This window comes from Tasmannia lanceolata, unplaced genomic scaffold, assembly GCF_043159265.1.
Source record: "Tasmannia lanceolata isolate RefF3 unplaced genomic scaffold, GAP_Taslan_0.1 ptg000002l, whole genome shotgun sequence".
NCBI classification, from domain to species: Eukaryota; Viridiplantae; Streptophyta; class Magnoliopsida; order Canellales; family Winteraceae; genus Tasmannia; species Tasmannia lanceolata.
Window position 1 is genome coordinate 56920018 of NW_027518679.1, and position 26540 is coordinate 56946557.

Genomic DNA, 26540 nt, shown 5'->3' on the forward strand with positions numbered 1-26540 from the left:
CGGCCTCTGCATGTTCATGTGAGTAATGGGGGTGTGACATAGATGCAATGACGGAACCAGGTCGAATTCCCCCTTGAAATTGGACACTTAGCTCCAATTTCCCCCTTGCAAACAATAAGACGATGACAAGTGGCAGGACACGTAAAGCCTCCAAGCCACCACACGGCTCGAGCTGAAATCACCGGACACTTCGCTCCACAAGAGTGTCGAATCTGAAGACCCTGGTCGAGAGGGGCCCTCGGCGCTGTGTCCGTGGCCGAGTGCTTCCACGCGGCACCATCGCCACCTTGGGCAAGAGGAGAGCCCTCGGCCGGCCACCACCCGATCGCCCTCAACCGAGTGTTACCTCACTGCCGGGCGTGAGGATGCCGGAGGCCAAGCCCCTGACCTGGTGTGGGACCCTCGGCGGAGGTAGAAGCCAGCCACCATAGTATCGTCGCCTGGGAGCACGCCAGGTCCAGGCTACCTGCCAACCCAGTGACACATGTTACCGCTTGGGGCCGTACGAAGCCCCTAATGCCCGCTAGCTCACTAACGTGAGCTGCCTCCCAGGGAACATGTCACATCATCCATCTGCCTAAGGAATGGACAGCGCCAAAAGCTCCCAATTGCCTTCATCCCAGTGGGCTACCTTTTCTGATTGGCAGTACAGCACGACGCATTATGGCCGCATGAAGTCTAATCACTTGCCATGCACTTTATTGGCCAGTTAGCTCTAACCAATCAAACAGTGCCAGCTCTAACGCCTGTACCAATAATTACACTGGCGCCACATGTCTTCACTTCATTTTCTCAAAAATACGAAACCTCTGCCTATAAAAGGGAACCCCCACTCCATCTCCTAGGTAATGCGCAAACCCCGGTGCTTACTTCTCATTCTATTTGCCTTGAGCTGACTTGAGTGTCGAAGGGTTCCCCCACAGTTCCAAACTCCAAGTGTCCCTAACTGTTTGTCTGATATTAAGTAACAAAATTTTTTTCTCCCATATTCAATTTTCCAGGAGCCCTACTTACTAGTTATCAATGGTGATTAAAATTAAATTGCAGAGCTATAAGAAATTGTACCAAATTTGATTACTCGACCGGTAATCGCTGCTTGATTCACTCCTCGCTTGGCTTTTGGTCTGGCTCCTTGCTTTAGTGCTTGGAATTTGTGGAGGAAATTTTTGAGGAACTTTTCTTAAATTTTGTACGGAGGAAGAAGATGAAAGAATTCACTTATGGATCTTGTTTTAGAACCCAAGAGAGAGATGTGTGTGTGTGTGTGTGTGTGTGTGTGTGAGAGAGAGAGAGAGAGAGAGAGAGAGAGAGAGAGATGTGTGAATCGGCTAACCCCCTGAAGCCCTTACCCAGTGTCTCTTTATGTACCTAATCACCATTGATAACCATTGCCTAAAGCCCTAAAGCCCTAAAGCCCTTACCCATGTCTCTTTATATACCCTGGTGTGAATCGATCTATCTTGTAGGAGTCAAAAGCCCCATTGCGACCTCGCTCAATAGTTATAGTATGGTCGCATTAGGTAAGTGGTCCCCACCAGGACATTACCCTGAAGATGACCGTCCGATCATCCAAATACCCCTCATCACATCCTATGAGTATGTCCTAGCTCCAATCCTCATTTACCGGGCTAGGTCCTACAGGGTGTGGACATTTGCTCCTGGGCCTGCCCAATGGTATACCTTCAATCTATCAACTAGGGCCCGCAAATGCATTTACAAAATACTTTGAAAAACAAAAAGTTATTTTTCGACAAATATTTTGATAAATATAGTATCAAATCGTCTGCCTAGACTTATTTTTAAAGGGCCTATACAGAGATTGAAACCGCAAATGACTTTCCTCAATCGAGAGGTGGAGGATTATTTATTGAGTATCACTATTAATCTCGTGGGTTACCCTATGACCTAGTACTATCCTCAAGTGATCCGAGATCGGAACCGCGGTTAGATAGGCCAAAGTCATAGAGTGGGCGTACACACCAATATGACACCTCGGGTATAAGGAGGTATAATGGGTTTTGTCTGACATAATAGCATTATCCACATTTCTTGTCCACATGCTATTTTGTAATGATCCATTCAATGCGCAAACCATTTGCCGCACCCATTCTACTTGCTTAGGGTCCAGTATCCCAGTGATAGAGATAAGCCACCCCAATGCGTGGATGGAGGCAAGGTCTAATGTTGGTTGTGTACAAGAAGAGATGTTCACTCTCAACCCCAGCCAGGAACTTCTAAGCCTGCAAAGCATTGGAATATTATTTCTCCCTGCCCCTTAAGATCTATGAATCCATGGGCATGTTATTCTTAGGATGCTACGTAAGGAAAAACGTGTGTCAAATGAAACAAGCACATTCTTAGGATGCTCCATCAATATACCAAGTAAATGTAATGAAATGAAACTTTCTTATCAAATTAATGAGTTCATTACATCGAGGGCTGGCTTTTTAGGGCACTAACTCCAACACTTATCCACCATTTGAGACAACTCATGAGCCACCATGTGGAGGTGGTCCCCCAGTCGGCGAAACAGGATTAGGATTCTTCCCTCGTAAAGGATTTTTCTCGATTAGTAGTCCTTTTATCTTGCGTTTCGGCACTCTCAGAAACATTAGAGTCACTAGCCTTTCGAGAGCATCGATGCTTGCAGCTTTACTTCTACTATTATGAGCCATTTAACGCCGCATTGTGCACTAGGGTCCCACTAGGCATGCAAAAGAAATGGTGTTCGGTCTAAAATGCTCTGGCGTGGTCGGTCAGTCCACCGAGTGTGGGTGTGTGAGCGTGTGGTAAATGCGCGAGCATGCCAGCCTCCTGGGAGGCAAAATCGAAACTCAATTCAAGGGGTCAACAACCGAAACATTTCCTTCCACTGGGATTGTATTTCAAGCGATTGAAAAGAAGTGGGGACCGACACTTCTTCCTTGGGCTCCTCTGCCTTTACACAGATGGAAAGGAGTTTTTAAAGTATGAACATGACGGCAAATGTGGGGATGTCAACACACACAAAATGGTAACAGCACGTCGACACACGCAGAATGTGAAAGACCCATGGTGGAAATACTGATGCGCGCAGAATGCAAACGACTCTCATGGTTGACAGACCGTCTGATTAACTAGCTAACGGAACGACAAGACAAGCACCAGTGTGAGGGATAGTAAATTAAAGAGAAAGACTCACCTAGGAAGAGGAATTCATTGTTTCCTTAATCCGATTCGGAACAAGCTACAACTAGGAAAAGTAAATAGAGTACGGAAAAGTAAATGATAAAAGATAAATGCTAAGACATGTTTGATTTTGGCTTTGGGGCTTCTTCTTTGGAGACGAACGGTCTCCCTTTATAGCTTTATTTGTGTAACCACTCCCCATCACCCAACATTCTCAAGGAGGGAGAACTTATGATAACCGCCTATCTAGGCTCCATTATTTGCTTCTCCACCTTCCTGTTAGTTGGTTGTCACACGACTTTCTACCAAGTGACAGTAACCTAGTCCAACCGGATCATCGTCCCTCTTGATCCAAACAAGTCATCATTCGGTGATCCCTCGTGTCCAATTTCAAATTTAAAATGGACATAAACACATGTGGAGTTTGACTGTCACTTTGTACATCTTCATGTTCCTTTCTCTCCATCTTAGAACTGATCAAATAAATTACAGTCTCCATGTCCGTCACTACATCAAAATTACTCACACGTGTGTCACTCACAGTGAGCTCCCGCAGGCGGGCGGGGTAGGGGTAAGGAAAATCCTTGGGGATCCTCAAACCCGAAAAGATAGCACCTAACGGTCATTTACATCTTCCAGGAAAATCATCTTTGCTATCTTTAGAAGATTTTACATTTATGAGTATCCTTTTTTTTTAACTATCCTGGTCATCCCGGAATCTTTTTTTGTCATAAAATCATTTATTCGACTGTATATAGAGAGAGAGCACTCGTGCCACAAGGCAGTGAGACTCTACAGTCCTAATTTACTATTACCTCTCTGTTAAAGGCTACTGATATTGGCACCACCATGTCTTGATAATGAGCCGAATTCATAATAAAGTCTGCCGATAATGGCACTACCATGTTATGATAATGTGCCGATTCACTTTGTCCGTTTGTTCTCTAATTGGTTGTGAGAACTTTTTGGGAGCTGTAATAGCTTTAGGCCGCCGGTGAAATAATAAAAGACAAGTTGAGTTAGGCACATTATTAAAACATTATAGTGCCAATATCAGGGCTTAAAGTAAATTGTCTACACATGCGTCTGTCATGGGGACATGCCTTGTTGGTTGACCCAAACACCCGCAAGGCCTAATCTTTTTGGATTTTGAAAACCGATTGTGAGTCGAAAACTGATTATTGGACTCAAATTTACATTTAAGCCCTTCGTTTTAGATTGTGACCACCGATTATTAGACTCAAAATTATGTTTTATTTGGAGTCCAATAATCAGTTTGCCCTCACAATTGGCTGCAACAATCTAAAACGAACATGGCCTTAATTTTGAGTCCAACAATTAGTTCTGGACTCACAATCGGTTCTAACAATCCAAAACCGACCAGACCAAATATTGTCAAAGTTCCATATTGTCTTGTGAATCAACCTATTTAGGCTATGGCCCATCTAATGTATGGTTTGGATCATCCTATGGTGTGGGCCGTACCGTACTTTTAATAAAATGAGGAGGGTCCTCATCAAAATACAGTAGTGCTGATAACATTTCCAAAAAAAATTGCTTTGTTCTTGCGTCTTATATCTGCACTAACAGAATTTAATAATGGCACTGCACACTTAATTTCACACTTCTATAATTAACTTTTCACAACTACTATATTACTCCCTCCCTCTCCCCCCCTCTCTCTCTCTCTCGTCTGAATTCATTGTCTTCTTAATGACATTCGATTTCGACCTGCAATCCATCTTCGACTCCTATGAAACGTCCTTGGCTTTTCTGGACGACCCAAACCCACAAATTCCCTTTATTCCTTCTCCTTCCATTGATTCTTCAAATACTCCCTATTCTCCTCCCACCCATGAAATCCACTCCTTATCACTTAACCCCACCCCCCACTCACCCCCTCCATCCACCCCAGTTCTACCACAAGTGGACCAAATTCCAGATTTGGGTGTTTTGGATAGGTTGACATTAGATGAGTTCTCTACTGATTTGAACTCTCCAATCCCTTCTCTTCCTCCTTACAATTTAAACCAAGCAAATATGATGCAGATGAGCTTCAGCAGCCTTACTCTAGAGCAAACACCCAATTTTGTCTCCAATCCTAACTTATTATATTCTCCTTTAGAATCCCCGAACTTCATGACCCAGATGCCTGATTTGGTTGAAAGTAGTAGATTCGATGGAATCATGAGGAGGGTTTGCAGCACGGGAGACATAAGTGTTAGAACACATGTGTTTTAGCTTATTTCTTGTTTTCAATTTCAATTCCTTTCTGGGTTTTGTTTATTTTAATGAATACATCCTTTATTTCTCTTTATGATTGCGTTTTTTTTTCCTTCTTTTTCTTTAGGTTGGGAACACAATACAATCGAGATCATGCACAGATGAATGGGGTATCAAATCCGATCATTATAATGCGGAAGAGAGGAAGCTGAGTGTTCAGAAGTATAGAAGCAAACGAAACCAGAGGAATTTTAACAAGACGATCAAGGTAATGATAGAACAAAAAACCAGTATGTAAGCCCGTCTAAGCCAGTATTTTTCAAAAAGTACTGTACTGCTTACATCATAGGATGATCCAAACCGTGCTTTTGAGTTTTGATGGGCTAGGATTGTACCTGAAAAATCATTTACATAGGATGATCTTAGCCCTCCTATCTATAGAGAACTCCAGATTATGGAAACCTCTATAGATCAGAGGGTTGGGATGATCCTATGGAAATGATTTCTTCTTCTTTGGGACATCCTATTTCTGTATTCTCACATCCGAGTTTTTATATGATGTAAGGCCTTAGAGTCCATTACTTTTCAAGAAGTAATAGGATGATCCAAATCGTCCATTAGACGGGACATAACCTAAATATGTTGTGACCTAAAAAATCATCTATAGGGGGGCTGAACATTGGAGGGTTGATCCTAATCCTCTATAGATCGGACGGTTAGGTTCAACCTGTGGGAGTGATTTTTGGGGCACAACTTATTTAGGTTGTGTCCATCTTATGAACAGTTTGGATCATCCTATGAGTGTGGGCCGTAGGGTACTTTTGAAAAAAATAATGGAGTATAAGCCTTTCATTGTATAAAAACTGTATCCCATCAAATACTGGGAATATACAGTGTACCACCCTAAAAAATCTCCGATTATTCCTCTGTTTTCTTTTTCATTTTGGGAAATGATATTAATTGTTGGGCGGAGAAAATCTGAAAAATACGGATTATTCGCATGGCAGTATGCCTGCAGAAAGACGCTAGCCGACAACAGGGTGAGAGTACGTGGCAGATTTGCCAGGAACGACGAGACGGGAGAGATTGGCAACGCTACTACTGCTTCAAATCGAGAGGAAGAAGAAGGAGAGCTTTGGGTAAGTGAAGCAATAAATTTTCTCAGTAGTTGAAGAAGAGCTCCGTAACCCTTTTTGTCTTTCATTATTTAAATAGGTATCAAAGGTTGTTATAGTCAAGGTTTTAAATTTCGAAATCCAAAATTTCGGGTTTCTGTCTGAGAACGAAACCGAAATTGGGTATACTCGAAACGGTATAAAATTTCGGTCGAAATTTCGATCCAAAACCGAAATTTAAAACCTTGATTATAGTCATGGTTTTAGTATCGGCCGAAATCCGAAATTTCGGAACGAACAAAATTTCGGATTTTGGTTGAGACCGAAATTTGGCAAAATCCGAAATATTGGGATTTACCAACTTTCGGCAGAAATTTCAAAATTTCTATTCGAAATTTCGGAAATTTGGACATTTCAGCCAAAATTTAGAGAAATTGATTATTTCTTAAAAAATATAGAAATATTCCAAATTTTCGGCCTAGCTTATTGAAATTTCTGTAATTTCAGTAATTTCGGCTGAAATTTGGTACATAATTAAATAATAATATTTTATGATTACCAGGTTTCGGCCGAGACCGAAATTGGTACTGAAAACGAAATTTAAAACTATAATTATAGTTCCCAAAAAGCTCTCACAAGCCAATTAAAAAGGAAAAGACAAGCTGAGTTTGTGCACTTTAAGCTGATATCATTTCCATTTTTATATGGTGAAAGCCCATAGAATCCAGTATTTTTACGGTCACGGTGATCCAAATTGTCCATTTGATGGGTCAGAACGTAAATAGGTGTAAATAGGTTGTGTCCAAAAAATCATTTCGATAGGATGATCTTAGGCTCCTATCTATAGAAGAACTGCATAGTATGGAAACCTCTATAGATCGGAGGATCGGAGGGTTGGGAACATTCTATGGAAATGATTTTTGGGCCACAACCTATTTATGTTGTGGCCCATCGAATGGGCGGTTCGGATCATCCCCGTAAAGTTCTTTTTGAGAAATACTGGACTGTAGCTTTGAGGGAAAGGTCAGTCCTCTTATGTGCGAAAAACACACTTTTTGAAATAAGTTTTGTAGGGACCTAGGTAGAACTCACCCTTAAAAGCTAGCCATTAAGTGGAGGGTGCCCATTCCTTTTAAGCCCATCCGCATCCATTCATTCTTCCAATGTGGGATCTTTTATTTCATGTGGAACCCCCATCAATCTCCCCCTCCACGTGAAAGCATCGTGGACAATCTCGCCCCTCCATACGGTAGGAACGTGGGAACTACGAGATCTTCACTGAGGGATTTTTCCATTTTCGAAGGCATACTGAGGTTACCGAGATCATCCCTAATGGATTTTTCCGTCCTCGGAGGCACGCTGGCACAGCCCGGCTCTAATACCACTTGTAGGGACCCGGGTAGAACTCACCCTTAAAAGCTAGCAGTTAAGGGGAGGGTGCTCATTCCCTTTTAAGCCCATCCACATTCATTCATTCTTCTGATGTGGGATCTTTTCTTTCGGGTGGAACCCCCAACAAGTTTCATCATTGATTTAAGAAATTAAGGCTGGGTACAAGTTATTTATAGAAAATTCCTAATTTAGATAACCATTATCCCTAAGAGTCCTACCTATACTAAACAACTAGAGAGTATCTAAACCGATTTACTTTAGCCAATGACCCATTTAGTCAAGTAACATCCCCCCTCTCTTCTGAAATCAACCTTGTCCTCAAGGTTGGATTATTAGAGAAAAACAATTATTCCACCATTGTCCCAAATCATATTGGGCATGATTTTGTTGAGCAACACAGCTAATGTTGGACTTCCATCTTCAAAAATAACGGTCTTTATCCTCTGAACTCCATATTCGAAATCTGCTTTGATCAAACTCGAAAAGCAATAAGATTTTTCATCTTTGTCGGCAACAATTCCCCCACTTTTCTCTACACGACATCAACTTTTTCAAGTTTCGACTTTTCATTTTATTTGCGTATTCTTCGATCTACGCCGATTTGGTCAAAGCCTTCCATAAATCGTCGGTGTTCGTCCATCAATTTCAAAACAAGTATTTTGATCTTCTGAAAATCATCACGCATTGAATCCACAGTCTCCCAAGTGGTAGCCGTAGCATATGATCGACCGCTCTGATACCAATTGTTATGAACCCAAATCGGTTCGTAACGTGATTGATCTTCTTAGAGGGAAGATCAACCTCTCGATTAGCTTTGAAGGAACGGTCAGTCCTCCTCTGTGATCAAAAATACACTTTTCGAAATATGTTTTATAGGGACCTAGGTAGAACTCACCCTTAAAAGCTAGCCGTTATGGGGAGGGTGCCCATTCCCTTTTACGCCCATCCACATCCATCCATTCTTCCGATGTGGGATCTTTGCTTTCACGTGGAACCCCTCAACAATCTCCCCCTCCACGTGGAAGCACAATGGACAATCTCGCCCCTCCGTGCTATAGGAACGTGGAAACTACGAGATCTTCCGAGGGATTTTTTCGTCCTCAGAGGCATACCGGGGTTACCGAGATCTTCCCCGAAGGATTTTTCCATCCTCGAAGGCACACCGGGGTTACCACGGCCCTACTCTAATACCACTTGTAGGGACATGGGTAGAACTCACCCTTAAAAGCTAGCCGTTAAGGGGAGAGTGCCCATTCCCTTTAAGCCCATCTACATCCATTCGTTCTTCTGATGTGGGATCTTTGCTTTCATGTGGAACCCCCAACAAGTTTCATCATTGATTTAGAAATTAAGGCTGGGTACAAGTTATTTATAGAAAATCCCTAATTTGGATAATCCTTATCTCTAAAAGTCCTACCTACACTAAACAACTAGAGAGCATATCTAAAAATAACAAATGTCTAAACCAATTTAGTCACGTAACATTCTACCGACCCCACCTCCTCCCTCTGAAATAGACCTTGTCCTCAGGGTAGGATTATTGGAGAAAAAAATTTAGTCCACCACGGTCCCAAATCATATTGGGCATGATTTTGTTGAGCAAGACAGCTAACATTGACATAAATTCTCCCAATTTTCTATACACAAACATAAGCTTCTTCAAGTTTCGACTTTTCATTTTATTTACGCATTTCTTCGATCTCTTTGTCGATTTTGTCCAAGCCTTCCGTAAATAATCAGTGTTCTTCCATCAATTTCAAAACAAGTACTTTGATCTTCCGAAATCATCACGCATTGAATCCACAATCTTCCGAGTTGTAGCCATGGAGAAGGATCGATCGCTCTGATACCAATTGTTATGAACCCAAATCGGTTCGTAACGTGATTGATCTTCTATAGGGAAGATCATCCTCTCAACCCGTTTCGAGGGAAGGGCCAGTCCTCCTTTGTTGGCAAAAACACACTTTCCAAAATAAGTTTCATCATTGGTTTAAGAAAGGCTGGGTACTAGTTATTTATAGAAAATCCCTAATTTGGATAACCCTTATCTCTACAAGTCCTACCTATACTAAACAACTAGAGGTGATATCTAAAAATAACAAATATCTAAACTAATTTATTTCAGCCAAGGTATGACCCATTTAGTCACATAACAATATGAGCCTACAACTTATAAAATCATATGAATTGATTAGTGATATTTTTTTTTACAAATTTAGGTTGATGGATTCTACAACAATGAAGAAGAGATGATGGCGAGAGGTGGTTTTGCCAACAGAGCCAGTCCATGTTTCCAGTGATGATTGCGAGTCCTCAAAAGCTTAAGCTCCGGTGACTGGAAAAAGAAATTATGAAAGTTAGGTCAATAGTTAAGATAGACAAATAGAAGCAAATAAGGGAAGTTTTCCCAACATAGTCAGTCCATGTTTCCAGTGATGACTGCGATTATGCAAAAGCTTAAGCTCCGGTGACTGGAAAAAGAAATTCTGGAAGTTAGGTCGATAGTTAAGATAGACAGATAGAGAAGCAAATGAGGGAAGTGAGTATTATGAGATAAATAACACTCAAAATAACATTTACCCCATTAATATATTTAGATAACAATGCATGAATAAAAGTTCATCTTGTATTGTCCATCAAAGTTCACTAATGTGTTCTTATTTTGGCTCTGCCCTTTTTTGGAAAAATGTCTTAAGTGAGGATATCTTATTAGATTAAGAAATTATTAGAGAAATTTCCTTTCGAGGAAGAGAGGGGATAAAGTACGTGCGGGGAAAATAGGCAAGACTAAGCCCTGCCCTCCTTGCGCGGATTATTTCCATCTTCCTTTTTTATGAACTCCCAATATGAGCAATGCCAATCCATTGAGCCAATATCGAGAAATATCATCCTCGAACCATTGGATGTCGTAAGCTGATTTAAACCCGTTGTGGATAAATAAATAAAAACACTCGGTCAGATGCTTACATGGGGCAGGCGTGGACCAAATGTGCCAGGAGTCTGGTAATTTCACCAGCGAAAGAAAATCGTAGAAACCCTAAAGTTGCAATTCCATAATGCAGTCACTGAAGATAAACTTGGAAACTCGCAATTTCAGGAAAATCAACTAATCATAAAATAGTCACAAGAGACAATTTTCCCAATTTGCAAGGAGAACTACGGCTCAAAGTTACGGATTCTAAAACATTTTTCACTTTCGCTAGGCCTCATAAGAGCTCAACCTTTTTATATGTTGTCATTGCTGACTTAAGCATTGGCGAACCTCCCCAGAGTTCAAACTCTGGGTGGTTTTCTAACGGTTTAAGCGCATAGGTTGCTGAACCTCGCTTCAGCAACCATCTCAGCCTCAATCCATATTTCACCATCAACAGATTGGCACCGTCCGTGGGATCGATATAGAAAAGCTTGAAAATATGAATAAGACACCCAGAAGAAGCAATCGTGTGAACTCCAATAGAGAGGTAAGATCACCTCTCAAGAACAGTTCTCACAGCTGCCCGACATCCCCTCACACCATTCCTCAATGCTCCACAAGCTTCTCAGTCGCAGACCGTAGCCCCGATGGTAGAATAGTTCATCTTTCTCGCTTAGCAAGTTGCTATCCTGACTGATCAATTCAAAAATTTTACAGAGAAATAGATGGCCTAGACGTGACAAGAAGATGAACCTACGCAACATGAGGAGCCTGCACTGACACTGGTCCGTCATCCCACCGCATAAGACATCCTGACAGCCGCTTGAACTCCGCATCGAGCCCCAGCTTGTTGAACTTGCCTGGCCGAACCATGCAGCTACACTCTTAGACGACCAAGATAACGAAAAAAAAAATCAAAGAGATAGATCACAGGCTCAACGAGTTCATGAAGGTGAACTCGATAGATGATCACCAGTTTGCCAACAAGTCTCCCTTCATGAAGAGGATCCTAGCCCCCTCCCTCCGAGGTACAAGGTGCCATAGATGGATCAATACGACAGAGCAACAGATTTTGTCAACCACCAGGAAACTTTCGAGACATGATGCTACTTCAGGAACAACACACACACACACACACACACACACACACACACACACACACACACACACACACATATTACATTGCTACACAGAGCTATCAACTAATATCATATCATCAAGATATTACGAAGCTACACAGAGCTATCAATTAATAATGAGATCATCAAGATCTCATAAGCCTATCAACTATCATGAGATCATCAAGATCTCATAAGCCTATCAACTATCATGAGATCATCAAGATCTCACAGAGTTACACAGATCCATCTACCAATCATGAAATCATCAAGATCTCACAAAGCTATCAACTTGGCACTCATGCTTGTAACTATTAGTAGTCATTATTGCTCAAAACTAGGCTAGGAAAGCCATTTTATTTATCATAGTTTCATCTTTATCCATATATGTATAATCCCCATGTGTCTGTTTGTCTATCACGTTATTACATGTAATTATACATATATTTACACCCATATATACATATGTGTAATTCAAAATTCAATCAAGCTTAACATCTAATAATAGACAGAGAGCTACTATATTACTTACTCAAAATACATATATATATACACTATATCTCATCCAATTCTTAGCAAGCATGTCTTTTATTAAAGGGTCAATTATAAACAGTTAATCTACTGGTGAAGGTCAAAAGTATCCAGTTCCACCACTGGTCAGGGTCAACGTATATCTAGTTCACCACTAGTCGGGGTCAATGTATATCTAGTAACATAACTGGTCATGGTCAACGTATATATGGTTACATAGCTAGTCGGGGTCCATATTTCTCATACAGGTACATAGCATGTGAGACATATCAGTGATATACATACAGTCTAACTGTAACTCACATTCAGTAATAATAAGACAGAAAGATATTACTCAGCACAATGTATAAATATATAGGAAAAATGTTTATGAGGTATCGCACAACTTCAGCAGCCCTCTAAATACACCATCTGCCATAGTTGTTTGACTCATCCAACCCATTTATTCTATAGGTCATAGTTAGGATTATGGTTATGGTTAGGATTATAGCTTATGGTTACTGTTATGATTTGTGGAGGTTTAAAATGGATGGCTAGAAATTAGGCTACTATAGATCGAATGGTTAGGATTATGGCATGGAGATGGTTTGTTAGGAACACCCTATCTGTGTGAGGTGCTATAGAATAAATGGGTAGGATAAGTCAAACAACATGGAGATGGTGTGTTTATAGTGGCTTGCTCAGGCTGAGCTATAGCTCAAAAACCTTGCCCCCTATATATATATATATATATATATATATATATATATATACACACACACACACACACAGCTATTAACTCATTTTCTTCTTATCATTCATGTCTTTTATTCACATAGTTTGCATAACAAAATATGCACATATATTTATATATATATATATATATATATATATATATATATATTTATATATATATATATATATATTTATATATACACACACACACACACACACACACACAGCTATTAACTCATTTTCTTCTTATCATTCATGTCTTTTATTCACATAGTTTGCATAACAAAATATGCACACTAAAAGTTACTAAGTCACTTACCAGAAAATACTTTTCCTTTTTCCTTTTATTTTTCTTTATTATTCTCTATCTCTTTCTTTTTTTTCTTCTTAAAACTTTACAATACTGGGGTTTTTCAAATCAATGCCTTTCTTATATCTTAAACATCAAGTACAAGTCATATAAGGTGGTGAAACCACGATTCAAAACCCAAAACACACTTATAAGTATAAACTACACTTATACTGGGTGGCGGTCTATCAGCCTTGCTGGTGTACCGGGCCCATAACTACACCATGTAAACTCCAGTGACATACTGGTAACACCAGTGTACCGCCCTGAAGCAGAAATTCATATTACTTAATTTTTGTACCTTCTGAAACTCAAATCAAATGCATGAATTATCAAAACTTGTAAATTATAAACCAAAGAACATATGTTTAGCTGACACCTCCGGCCAAATCTCATCGGAAATATCTGAAAAAGTTAAAATTTCAAAATGCACAAAATCTGCATTTTTCTTACAAAATTGAAATTTTGTAATAATCATAACTCTTAAAATATTTTGAACTGGGCTTAGATCAAAATATAAAAGTTGTTAGGTAAAATATTTTCAAAACTTTCATCTTGACACTTCTGGCCAAATCTTGCCAGAAAAGTAGCTTTTCCGATCTGATGCTTGAAATAGGGTTTCAAGTAAAACTGAAATCTTAAACTTAGTGTATTTATTTGTAAACTCAAAACTGGGATAAGTCATAAACATAAAAGTTATTCTAAATATTATTTTCAGGAACTTTTATGTTCATTACTCCGGCCAAATCTCGCCGGAATTGACCCGAAAATATGAAAATAACCATTTAATGCCTTTAAAAGCCGCAGTTTAGTAAAACTGCTATAACTTTCTCAATTCAATACCAAATCAGGAAAACTTTATATGTAATCATACTAAATAAAAAATATATACAACTTTATAGTTAATCAAAATTGCTAAAACTGAGTGTAAATCACACAAGAATCAAAAGAATAAAAAAAGACAAGATTAAACTTACAAATTTTAAGAAATTTCTTCTCTTTTTCACTTCTTTACAATCAAACTTTGGTTTCAAACACTTTCAATTCACAAATCAAATAACATATATTTTCTCCAATTTTTGCACGAATTTCTCTTGAATTTTTTCCATTTTCTCTTGATTTTATCCTAATTAAAATGGATTTATAACCTTGCATGAAAGAAATGGCGCTTGGATTTCCAAGTGTCACTCTCCTCTCTCTCTCTCTCCCTCTCTCTCTCTCTCTCAACCATGCTAATATCTAATACCCAAAATGCCCTTAACTTTTAGACTTGGCCTTTTATTAATTACACTTATGCCACTAGTGAAATTATCAAAATACCCCTCTAGCATAAATAATCAAATAATAAACACTAATCTCACTTAATCACTTTTATTTTCTAAATCACTTAGAATTAATGTTAAACCCAAAACTTGGTCCTTTCAACCTCGGTTTGGTTTGGTTAGACTAAGTTAAAGAATGCCTTGGCTCGGTTGAGGATGTTTAATGGAATGATCCGCACACTTGAGAATGTCCGGCAAGTTCCCGATAAGCCAAAGGGTTTGATTTCTTTGCCTACTTTGGAGTTGGAGGGTTGTAAATTTTCGGGAAGAGAAGGGGTTCTCAAAGTTTCTAGAGGGGCTCTTATAATCATGAAGGGAATCCGGGTTGGGCTCTTGTACAAGTTATTAGGAGGTGTCGTGTTTAATGATGTTGCAAATATGGCGGTTTGCAAAGGCTATGGAAGAAGAAATGCAAGCTCTTCAAAGAACAAGACATGGGATTCGGGAGGGTTGTCAAAATGTCGAAAGTGTCTTGATTTCAAGGAGGGCTTGGTAAGACGGTGATTATGCATCAAGGTGGAGATTGTTGAAATGGTAATGTATAATCACCACCACTTTTTTGTATTTCTTTTGTTTTCTTGTTTCTTTCTTGGAGTTGGTCCCACTTAGTCTTTAAGTAGGGTATGTTGTAAATACATAAAGGCAAGAAAGGGTTTAAAAGAAGGGCTAGAGAATTACTGAAGTTTTGAGAAGAGAAGAGAGAAAAAATCTAGAGCAAGGAAAGAGGGGTTTACTCTTGGGGCGGTTTTTGTGGTGAAACAAGAACAATGATTTCTCTTCTTGTTCTTGATTACTCAAGGTGGTTCATCTACTCAAAGGAAAGAGGAGAAAATCTAGGGCAAGAAGAGAGGTTTTTCTCTTGGATTTCTAGGAGGACATTTCTGGTGAAGCAAAAGCAAGGTTCATCTTGAGGGTGAGAAGAAATGTTATAGCAAGGCGAGAAGGGTTTTCTCTTGGGAGCTCTTGGAATGCTTTTGTGGTGAAGAAAAAGAAAGATTTTTTTGGAGGTATAATCTTCTTCTTCTATTATTCTTCTTCTTCATAGACTTTTCTTCATTGTAATAGAAGCACTGTATTGGAGGGTTTTTCAAAGGGATTTTTCCTCATACTCGGTGTAGAGATTTGAGGGTTGTGTAGACACCCCATTTTGATCGGGCCTAAAACTTTCTTGTGTAAATAGAAAATCTTCCAAATAAATGAATTAGGGCCCCAAGTTACACCCCAGAGTAGGTTTGGATCCTAGGTAGGTCCCTACAAAATTTTAAAAAAATCCGTTGTGGTTTGCCTAGCAAACGAGTGTTGTAGATAGTGTAGCGTAAAATAGTGTAAAAGGGGAGTGTATTATCTGGTAACCCAGCCAGTTTTTACACTTGAGATAGAAACTGGTTGAATTATCCATTTTGGGGTTGGTCCAGTAAGAAAAAAAGAACAAAATACAAGAAACAAATATCTCATGCAAGGAGTGTCCAGTAACTTAAAGGGGATAGATTATTTTAGTATAATTTTCATTAAATCTCTTTCTTGTAGACCACCTCTATTCTAAAAACTAAAGCAAAATTATAGATAATGGGGTGTCCTAGACAATTAAAGGGGTAAAAGATTATGCCTAAAATCTATAACTAGAGCATTTGGGCTCTCATTTGAAAAAAAATTAGGGTTCTTAATCTAATTTTAGAAAGAGGGAGAGAGAGCTTTCTAGAGAGAGAAGATTCTAGAGAAAGAGAGCTTTCTAGAGAGAGAGAAGATTCTAGAGAGAGATAATTCTAGAGTGGGAAAGAGTTTAAAGAGAGAAAAAAAGAGATCTAGAGAGAGAAGGAGAAGAAGCTTTCAAGGAGAGATCCAAGAGAAGAGTCCAAGAGTTGTTAAAATTTAAAATTTCTCACTTAAGGTTGGTGGATTTTGAGTTTATTTTAAGTTTTTTCTTAAAAATTAACCTAAAAATGATAAATCTAGGCTAAATATGCATGAAAATGGTTAGATCTAATAACCTAGGGCTAAAATTAATCAAAACATGCCTGAAATCATGCATAATAACAAGATCTAAGATAATTTTCCATGGATTTTAAGTTTTGGTTGAATTTTGATTCAAAAATGGCAAAATTGCATGCTATCCAGCATCGTTGTTGCCCATTTTCATTAATTTTTGGCAAGATCTGAGTGAAATCTCTCACGTAGGGTTATAGAGAATTCTGAGACCTTCGATTTGGCATATTATGGCCCAAATCAACCAAGAAACGAAGAAGTTATACCAATTTTAAGATTTCAGCTGAAATTTTGGGTTAAAATGATGAATTCATGGATGATTTTGTGAAAACCTTTAGATATGATGTATTAGGCTTTGAAAATCCAAAAATATGTGTGTTAATATGTGTGTGATGTGAATATCTAGTGAAATCAATGATAGATCTAGGGTTTTGATGTGAAATGCTCTTGTAAGATGTTGAAATACATGCTGTCTAAATTTGTATTTGGGCTTTTTCGCTAAATTTTGGTTAGAATTTGTAAAAGTGATACACGTAAAAGTTGTAAAGCTTTTCAAAACCTTCGATTTGACATATCTCAAACTAAAATCGTGTTAGAAATGAAAAAGTTATGGCGATTTTACTAATTCAGCCATTTTCAAATGCTCAAATGGAAAATCTCCTTAATTTTTCTCATTTCTATCATCTTAAGCTTGGAATTTGAGCCTAATATTCATTAATTCAAGTCTGAAAACATATTTAATGCAAATGTTTAGAGCTAGGCTTCTTAGATGTGAATTTTGGCTTGAAATGTCTTGAAAAATCTCAAAATTACATGTTGTCCAGATTTGTTTTTCATCACTTTTCGCAGTTTTCAGTCAAATTTGAAAGGAACGGACCACATAGGGTTGTAGAGCACTCCAAGACCTTCAATTTGACATATCGTGGCCCTAATATGGCTAAGGAATGAAAAAGATATGACATTTTTAAGATTTCAGCCAAAAACACCATGTTTCCATCTTGCGGCTTGACCGGAGATGGCCGTTTTCCGGCCACTTCCGGCCAAATCCAGCCGGAGTTGTCAACTCAAAAAGTTTTCATCAATGAATTTTCTGAAACTTTGGTGTTGAACACTTTTCCTAAAAATATATTTTGGTTTCTCTGTTTTGCAAAACAAAATTGAAACTTTTCAAAACAAAATTGCATAAATGAAATCTGAAATCAACCCAAAGATGGCCGTTTTCCGGCCACTGCTGGCGAGAACTGACTGAAGTACATAACTAATCAAATATTCACTGATGTGACCCCTACAACTTTGATGTGTATCACTTTTGCTAGTTTTGCCATTTGGATAATGTGATTTTCAATACAAATTTTCAGCTTCCATGTAGAATGCAAATTGAAGCTTTTGATGCTTGATTCATACTTAGCCTAGTTTGTGATGGATGAGATGAAATGCTTTGAATGTTTTGAGTTTAGTTTCTGATATTATACTTGTGATAGGCTTTCACTCATGCTTAAGTTAATTGTTTTGAGTCTTGCTATGTTTGGATGTCTTGAATTCTATGCTTTGTGTAATGCTTTGTGATGCAAAAAATGTTAAATGCATGCAAGTGGAAATCAAAACTGAAATGAAAGATGTGAAAATGATTAACTAAAAGATATTATGAGACAAGTTCAGTTACATTAGAAAGTTACTCATAGGAGGCATGCTTGGCCTCATTTATAAAACCTCTCTAAGTTGTGCCCCAACTTATACCCATATTAGTAGAAGACTAACTTAGTCTTTTAGTTGCCTTACCTTATTTATCATTGCAAGAGCAATGATAAGGTTACTTGGAGCCCTCATAGGAGACATACATTGTCTCATTAGTAATAGTTGTTTCCTCTTTACTTTGGAGACATGCTTTGTGTTATTAGCCCTAGTTATTCTCTTGTTTTATGAGACATGTCTTGTCTCATTTGCACTCCCCTTAGAGTCTATAGATTAGGTAGCTGTCTGATAGCTTTAGGAGTCTACCCTCTAGTTTAGGAGTCCGTCCTACCTTAGGAGTCTGTCCTACTTTCATCGAGTCATAGGATTCTGTCATACCCTTATAGAGTTATAGGATTATGTCCTACCCTTGTAGTGTTTATGAGTCTGTCCTAATCTTGCATATTTCAGGAGTCTGTCCTGCCCCTTATAGAGTATAGGAGTCTGTCCTTTTCTTTTAGGAGTCTGTTCCTTAGATATGAGAATACCCTTTAGCTCTAGGGATTCTGTCCTTAGTGTTGACACTCCGCCATGCTGTGAATCACGGGGTGTTGTCTTATGGGTTCCCTTAGCTGAAAGGGTGAAAACATCTTAAAAATTCAAAAAAAAAATCAGAAATTCAAAATTTAAAAACAATGAAAGACATGAAAAACAACAAAAACATTGAAAACCTTAAAACAACCAAAAACATTGAAAGACATGAAACATCGAAACATCTGAAAAGTCATGAGCCATTAGGAGAGTAGTTAGGAAAGTATGTTTCCGAACTACGTTGGCTTGATCCCCTCCTACGGGGTACGTAGGCAGCTTGGGATCCTTATCCCAGGTCCAGTCAAACCTTAAAAAATAAATCATTTTAAACCTTTTGAAAAATACAAAAAACTTTTAAGCAAAACTCTGCAAACCGTTTTGAAAAGATCTTCCTCTAGAATTAGGAGTCTATCCTAGATGTCTTGAGTGTGTTAGAGTTAGGAGTCTGTCCTATGTCCTCGCCTCTGTCCGATCAGTTGACGATCAATATCACCGATTGATAACTAGAATATGATGCGTTAGTGATCCCATTGTTTTCCTTAGAACACACAGCCTAGTTGCACATAGGATATAAGAATCACTTGCATTAGCTTAGGGCTAAACTTGCATTTAGTTAGGGCATATAGAGAATCCTAAAATCTACAATCTACTTTAACCTAAATGATATCGCTCAACATGCTTTAATCACAAGTTCATTCCGGTCTTTAGGACCGAGTCTAGTTGGTCGAGTCTAGGATAACAGTGTTAGATGTGTTAAGCATCATAGTTTAGAATAGGTGCGCGAGAACTATGTGACCTTGATTCCTGCAGAGGAGGTGATATGTAGGCGGCTTGGATGGATGTAAGGCCGTACAAGATTTGGGCGAAATTATTTAGAGTTTTAGGGATTATGATTTGTTAATTATTATGATATTTTGTATAGGGACATACTAGTGTGTTTACTTCTTTTTCTTCTGATTATCTTTATTTCTTATGCATTTTTACATGTTTACACACACTTAGCTGTAGTATACTTATTCTTTTACTATTTCTCTTATCGTTCATTCACATGCTTAGCTATCGTTCTTTATTGTTTTCCAGTTTATTATCTCTCGATTATCACATGCATAGCCGTAGTTCTTTTACTGCTTACTTGCTTATTCTAGCTTATCATATCTGCTCATTATCTTGTTTAGTTGTAGCTGTGCATGCATTTGTTCACTGCTTTCTTAGATGTGATGAGTTAGGACCTGAATGTTTATTTTTCTTTTTTGATCCCCAGGTCATGCATGCTTAGGTAGATGCTTAATTAGGGATATCTGTTCCCATCTCATATGATTTTCACCCAAAATTCTTCAAAGTTAATAAGGATGGCATAAGAGACCGAGTGTGCTCGGGAGAGTTGGATGCTTAACACCTTCCCAACTCGTAATCAAGCATCGATCCACATTATCTCTGGATTTATCCATTGCACAGAGTAGATTTTTGGTTCCATGGATGGCGACTCTTACATTTTTAGGTACGTTCTGGTTCTGGGCTTGTCCCCGAATCAAGAGGTATCTCAAATATCGCCACTCATGCTGTGAGGGCACCATTTCGAGAGAGCCTTGGCAAGAGCTCTTCATCGTGTGGAGATCGAGAGGCCCCTTCGGGTCTAGCCTCGAGATTGCGGGTCCACAGGTTGCTTTAGAGTTGAATAGAATGCTGGAGAGAATGGTTTTATCGGTGGATTTTACCGGTGGAGGTAACGTTGTACTATTGATTCTAAATAGTGGATTTTTATGTTGCCTTGTCCGTGGAGTAGCCCATTGTGGTGAGTCACGTATATTCTTGTCTTCTTGTTATTGTTTGTGTTTTGCTCCCTTTGAGGTTGTGGTTTGTCTGACATATATTTTTTCCATTTTGTAGTGCAAGATCTTGGGTATTTTTGTGTGTTCGCCGGTGGTAGATCAGCGGGTGTTAATCGAGGCGGGTTCTTGTCGCAACAATCAACACGCCCTCCCTCCCTTTCATTCTCCTCCTCTTTCACGCCCAATAGCCCTCCTCTCTTTCACTCATTTTGTCCCATTTTGAGGCCAGCACATCTCCACCAAAGCCCCTCATCTTCATCAATATTCCAGGCTAGTTTACATCCATGAAAACCACCATTTTCATCTATTTCGATGCCAGCATACACCCATCAAAGTCCAACAATTTCATCCATCTTTTTCCAGGCCAGCACATCTCCCTCAAAGCCCGTCATCTTCATCCATTTTCAGGTCTCACCATGCCTCATTTCCCTTCAATATCTGAACAGCACCCGCCCCATTTTTTTTTCCATAACTGAACAGCACCACGCCTCCCATTTCCCTTCCATATCTGAACAGCACCCTCGCCGTCTCATCTCACCATTACAGCACCCAGGGGTGGAACCAGGAATTTACACTCAGGGGGGCCGGACTAGTTGTAAAAAAATTTTTTTTGCAGGTAGGGTTTCGTCCAACCAAAAAGGAAGCTTTCTACAGGATTTTTTTTAACACAGGGAGATGGGGAATTGATATTTTCACCCCTTGGGATTTTTTTTAACATAGGGAGATGGGGAAAGTGGGAAACAATTGATTTTTTTAATGATTTTGCAAATCTTTGGGGGGGCCGTGGCCCCCCCAAAGCTATACGTAGTTCCGCCCCTGACAGCACCCTCGCCCTCTCCTCTCACTATCAAAAGCTACCCTCTCCTTCACCCATCCCTCACAACCCAACCTCATTTTCAGCACCCTTCTCTTCTACCCTCCAACACCAACATTCCACGCCCTCCCTGTTCTTTTAGCAGCACCACCATCCTTCCTCCATAACAACAGCACCCCTACCATCCTCCTCTCATCGCCAAAAACACTACCACCATCCTTCCATATCCCAACAGAAGCCAAAAACCAAAAACCCATAACTGGACTTTCAGAGCCAAATCAGTGTTGTCCATCCATCCCAAGCTTCATTAAGCGGTGAATCGCCAGAAAGCGTCGCAAGTGCAAAGACACCGGAGAACACTTTGGGGATCATAATCGCAAGTAGGTACGGCCCACTTTTTTTTATGATCCAAACCGTTCATCTGTTTGGGCACAACGTAAATAGGTTGTGTCCAAAAAATCATTTCCATAGGATGATCCTAACCCTCCAATCTGCAGAAGATTCCATAAATGATTTTTGTAAATCTCCATATTCAGATAGTTCAGATCGGAGGGTTAGGATCATCCTATGGAAATGATTTTTGGGGCACAACGTAAATATGGTTTGGATCATCAAAAAAAGTGGGCCGTACCTACTTTTTTAGACTTCACGTGTTTTCACGGCCACCCATCATATAAATTCTCCAGAATCTCCTTCATCCTACTCGGATCTTGAATGAGAAGAGGAGGAAGATCGAGAGAGTAATCGAATCAATCTCCGACATCCATCTATTTCGAGCTTCATCTGTAGTACTTCGTCAGAGAGCGGCCCCAGAAGCGAAAGATGAAAAAACACTCGCCTAAGTACCTAACCAGGTAATCTTTTACGATCTTTAGGGGTCAGATATCAACACTACCAAATTTTGATGATTGCACAAAATCTTTTTGTCTTTTCTTTATGTTAAGAAGTGAATGTTCCAATCATAAAAGATAAGATGAGTTTGTGCCATTGTGGGAATATGGTGGTGGTAATATAATTTCCATTATGAAATTACAGTTGGCTGATAGCAGCAGTACCAAGTTTTAATAATTGCACCAAGTCAGCTAGTGTTTTCCATTTTAATTGGGATATTGGAGTTTTCTTTAGAACTGTAATAACCTTTGGTAGTTATCCTATACATATAAGTAAAGCGGAATCCTCTAAGCTGTGGTGGTGCCATGTGGAAGCCCCTCCTCTATCCCACAACTATCAAAATGGAGTAGCATGTGAATAGGGGTGTAAACGAGCCGAGCCGAGCCGAGCTTGGCTAGGCTCGGCTCGTTAAGCTCAAAAGCTCGGCTTGGCTCGGCTCGGCTCGGTCAGGCTCGGCGAGCGGCTCGCGAGCCTTACCGAGCTCGGGTTATATTATGTTCACACCCCTCATCTTCCCTAGACAGCCCTACTAGTGTAATTTGACTACTTTTTTTACACTATGGGGGGTGGTCCTAGTAACAAATGGGGTTCCCCCTCTTTCACTCCCTGGAAAACCCTTTTAATGTATAAATTAATATATAATATATATATTTAAATATATTAAATTCTTAACGGGCCTTAACGAGCCGAGCCTGGTGAGCCGGCTCGGCTCGGCTCGTTAAAGATTCGAGCCGAGCTTTTTCGAGCCGAGCTCGAGCGAGCCTCCGAGCCCGAGCCAAAATTGACACCCTTACATGTGAATCAATACTTAGCTCCGATACGCATGATATTAGCACTACCAAATTTCAATAATTGTACAAACTCACCTTGTCTTTTCTGCTTTCGCTTGCATTTTAGTTTTTTTCTGGGAAGTGTAATGTCTTTAGTTAATGGTTGTGATGATAAAAGAAATAAGATGAGTTAGTGCAATTGTCAAAACACAGATGTGATGATATCAATTCCCTAAGATAACATTAAAGGACTGATATCCACACCACTATATTTGGCTAATGGCACAATTATATTGTTGTGCACTTATCAGCTTTAATGGCTATTTCACATACATATCATGTCATTAGCACAATCAACCATTTAAATGGATAAGTGTATAACGAAGCCCATCAACAACCCATAGAAAGAAAGAAAAAAAAGAGTATTTAATAAAGTAAAGAGTGCCAGTATCAAAATCGGATCCAAACATTAAATTTAATTCCATTTAAACACAGGACCGGCATTAATTTGTCCGTTTCTTAACTTCCCTTTACTTCTTCTTAATTTTGTAATTAATAACAACAGCAACTTTAAATAAAGAGTATTACAACTTAAAATAATAATAATTGAAAAACTAATGATAAATTCGCACCCCTCTAACTAAGAAGCGTTAAAAGACTGGCGCATACTTCAACCTTACAGAGGTGCGAATCATCCTAGAGAGGGTGCGAATTTATCATCGCCCTAATTGAAAAGGTAAAAAGAAAAAAACAGATAAATAAGGCAAACTAATGCCAGGCAGAAAAGACGGTAAGTACCCGACCATTCCAACCGAGGCAGAGCCCTCCGGCCTCTTCTTTAACAAAAAACCTGGCCGAGTTAGTATTATGCCGAAACGGAGGGAGTCGAGACCGAGTTGACTCGGCCAGATTCGAACCAAGCGGTCTGATTTCGAACCCGGCCATACCCATCCTCGCTCGCCATTTTCCAAACACCTCGCACCTCTCGACTCGTTCTCTTCCTTCCCGAGCCACCGAGTTAGTCGCCTTCCGAGCCAGACACTCCTCAACCCTAACCCTATTTTCACTGTCTCGAGCCATGGTCACATCCAAGGACTCAAACAGAGCACGATAGTGAGTCAAAGCCTCTGTAAATCTCGCCACGAAAGGTGCCGTGTTAGAATTCATCTCCTGCTCCACCAGAGTCACGACTCGGGGGTTCAAACCCTTGACTCGGCGTAGCAACTCGTCCCGTGGGTTCTCCGTGGAGACGCTCTCGTCAGGCATTTTGTAGAGCCTAAAGGCAAAATTCACAACCAGTGCTTCATCTGGGTCGCACCCGATTGTGTCACGGGTCAGATCGGAGATCTGGGAACAGATCACATTGAATCGGACGCCGAGTTTGGTGAGTTCATCACGGACGAGTCGGAGGTTTTGGATGGGGGCTCCATTTGGGTCTGTTACTGCAGTGATTTTAACACTGGGTTTGCCTGAGTTTCTCTGGGACAGGTTGTGGATTAGGGTTATGTATTGGGACCCTTGCCCAATTTCAAAATCAAGAAAATGGAGTTTGGATTCGTGATGGGTAGATTCGAGAATTGCTTGATTGGACGCCATGAATCCGAGCTTGAAACAAGGGGAAGCTTCATAGAGCATCTGGGTTGCCTTATGATGATCTCCTGAGCAGAGCTCGGCGATCTGAGAGTTATTTTCAGGTGGGTTTAAGCGTGAGAGGAGAGCTCTAACCATATACCCTGTGAGTCTCTGCTCTGGGTCTCCATGTGGGTTTGAGATCTGATTCAAAGTTGAAAGAATCTCTTTTGCAATTTCAATTTTGCCTTCAGATATTGCCATAGCAGAGTCAAGCAAAGAAGAAGAAGAAAAAGAGGGTTTTATGAGATTCTGCATGGTTTCATTCCACTCGCCAATTAAATCAGAAGCACCACCATTCCCATCTTTTTCTTCCTCATCATTATCATCTAACAGTTGTTTCTCCAGCTCTTTCAACCGATTCCTCATCAAATTGAACGAGTTACTGGGTTGACTCGGTGGAGGTAGAGAAAACCCATGAATCGAGGAGGAAGAAGAAGAAGAAGAAATATCAGGAGAAACGGCTGAGAAATCTATAGGAGAGAGGGGAGAGTTGGGTGATGTTTGGTAATTTCTCTGTTTAACTGATCTAAGAAGAAATACCTGTTGTTGTTTTTCTAACTCGTTAAGAGGCCGTTTTAACACGGTCGAGTTGGGATTTGGAGGAAGGATTGAAGGATCCACGAGAATTGCACCACCGAGTTGGGGCCGATATTGATACCGGGTCGTCCTGTTGATCGCCGATCCATATAAATCCCCGCCGGAAAACCCAGAAGACATTTTATCAAAACCCTAATTCTTAAACACCTTTTCGAGGAAGAAGAAGAAGAAGGGTCTCAATCTTTTATGCCTCTTCGTATACGCTTTCATTTATATTAGAGGCGTTTTTATGCCTCCCTTCAATATCCGTTTCTGGTTTTTAATGCTGGTCTAGTTCTTGCAACCGTTGATTCCCGGTAGACTCGTGGGTTTTTACCTGCACTAGCAGGTGATATGTTTTTTTTAAGTTTTTTTTTTGTCAGAATTCCAAACGCAGAAGCCTTTACGTTGGCGGAATCCCAGCCATACGTAAATAAAAAAAAGAGATATCATCATTAGAACATAAAATATACCCTTCTTTTGTTCGAAATTTTCTAAAATGCCCCTACTTAGAACCTTGTTTTTCCTGGGAGATGTAATGTAAATTGAGGAAAATATTGGGTTATTTCGGAGATTAGAGAAATATCGAAAGACGTTTATATTCGGTTGCGTGTTGGGTTGTGGTTGAATTGGTTAGCAACCGAACCATACAACTAACAACCTTTCTCTTTTCTTATTTACTTTCTTCTACACAGAGAAATGCTAGAGAAAAGCGCGACCGAATCGGACTCGAGCGCGTCTGCTATATAACAGTGTGGGTCCGGCTTTTAGACTGTAATTTTGTGGGCCAAGCCTAAAAATGGATGGTCAGATTTGATGTATTGTATCCACATTTAAAGATTAGGTCTGCTGAAGGTGGGGACCACTATGAAAATAATCCAAAGGACGGAAATTGATATAAGATCAAATGCATGGTTAGATCAACGGATCTGAGCGG

The 26540-nt window shown here is 39.7% G+C and overlaps 2 protein-coding genes and 1 long non-coding RNA gene across 3 annotated transcripts; 1 reads left to right on the forward strand and 2 right to left on the reverse strand.

The window, feature by feature from the left end:
• The first annotated feature begins 4838 nt into the window (after positions 1–4838).
• LOC143887406 (uncharacterized) lies at positions 4839–10527 on the forward strand. The gene is made up of 4 exons (XM_077391497.1): positions 4839–5388; positions 5519–5659; positions 6399–6530; positions 10118–10527. The coding sequence occupies exons 1-4, from the start codon at positions 4882–4884 to the stop codon at positions 10196–10198; spliced, it is 861 nt and encodes a 286-aa protein (XP_077247612.1). The 5' UTR covers positions 4839–4881; the 3' UTR covers positions 10199–10527.
• On the reverse strand, positions 10063–14637 carry LOC143887415 (uncharacterized). Its single transcript, XR_013254168.1, has 2 exons — positions 14502–14637; positions 10063–10233 (listed from the first exon to the last, which is right to left on the reverse strand). It is a non-coding gene; the product is annotated as an uncharacterized LOC143887415 (long non-coding RNA).
• Positions 14638–23843: 9206 nt separating this feature from the next.
• On the reverse strand, positions 23844–25866 carry LOC143880450 (scarecrow-like protein 8). The gene has a single exon (XM_077383473.1). The coding sequence runs from the start codon at positions 25742–25744 to the stop codon at positions 24164–24166; it is 1581 nt and encodes a 526-aa protein (XP_077239588.1). The 5' UTR covers positions 25745–25866; the 3' UTR covers positions 23844–24163.
• Positions 25867–26540: the final 674 nt, after the last annotated feature.

Excerpts from the sequence above, each read along its gene's own strand:
- LOC143880450 (XM_077383473.1), bottom strand. The coding sequence starts at position 25,744 with ATGTCTTCTGGGTTTTCCGGCGGGGATTTATATGGATCGGCGATCAAC.
- LOC143887406 (XM_077391497.1), top strand. The coding sequence starts at position 4,882 with ATGACATTCGATTTCGACCTGCAATCCATCTTCGACTCCTATGAAACG. Across the intron at positions 5,389-5,518 it reads GCAGCACGGGAGACATAAGT|GTTGGGAACACAATACAATC; the intron begins GTTAGAACACAT and ends CTTTTTCTTTAG. Across the intron at positions 6,531-10,117 it reads AAGAAGAAGGAGAGCTTTGG|GTTGATGGATTCTACAACAA; the intron begins GTAAGTGAAGCA and ends TTACAAATTTAG.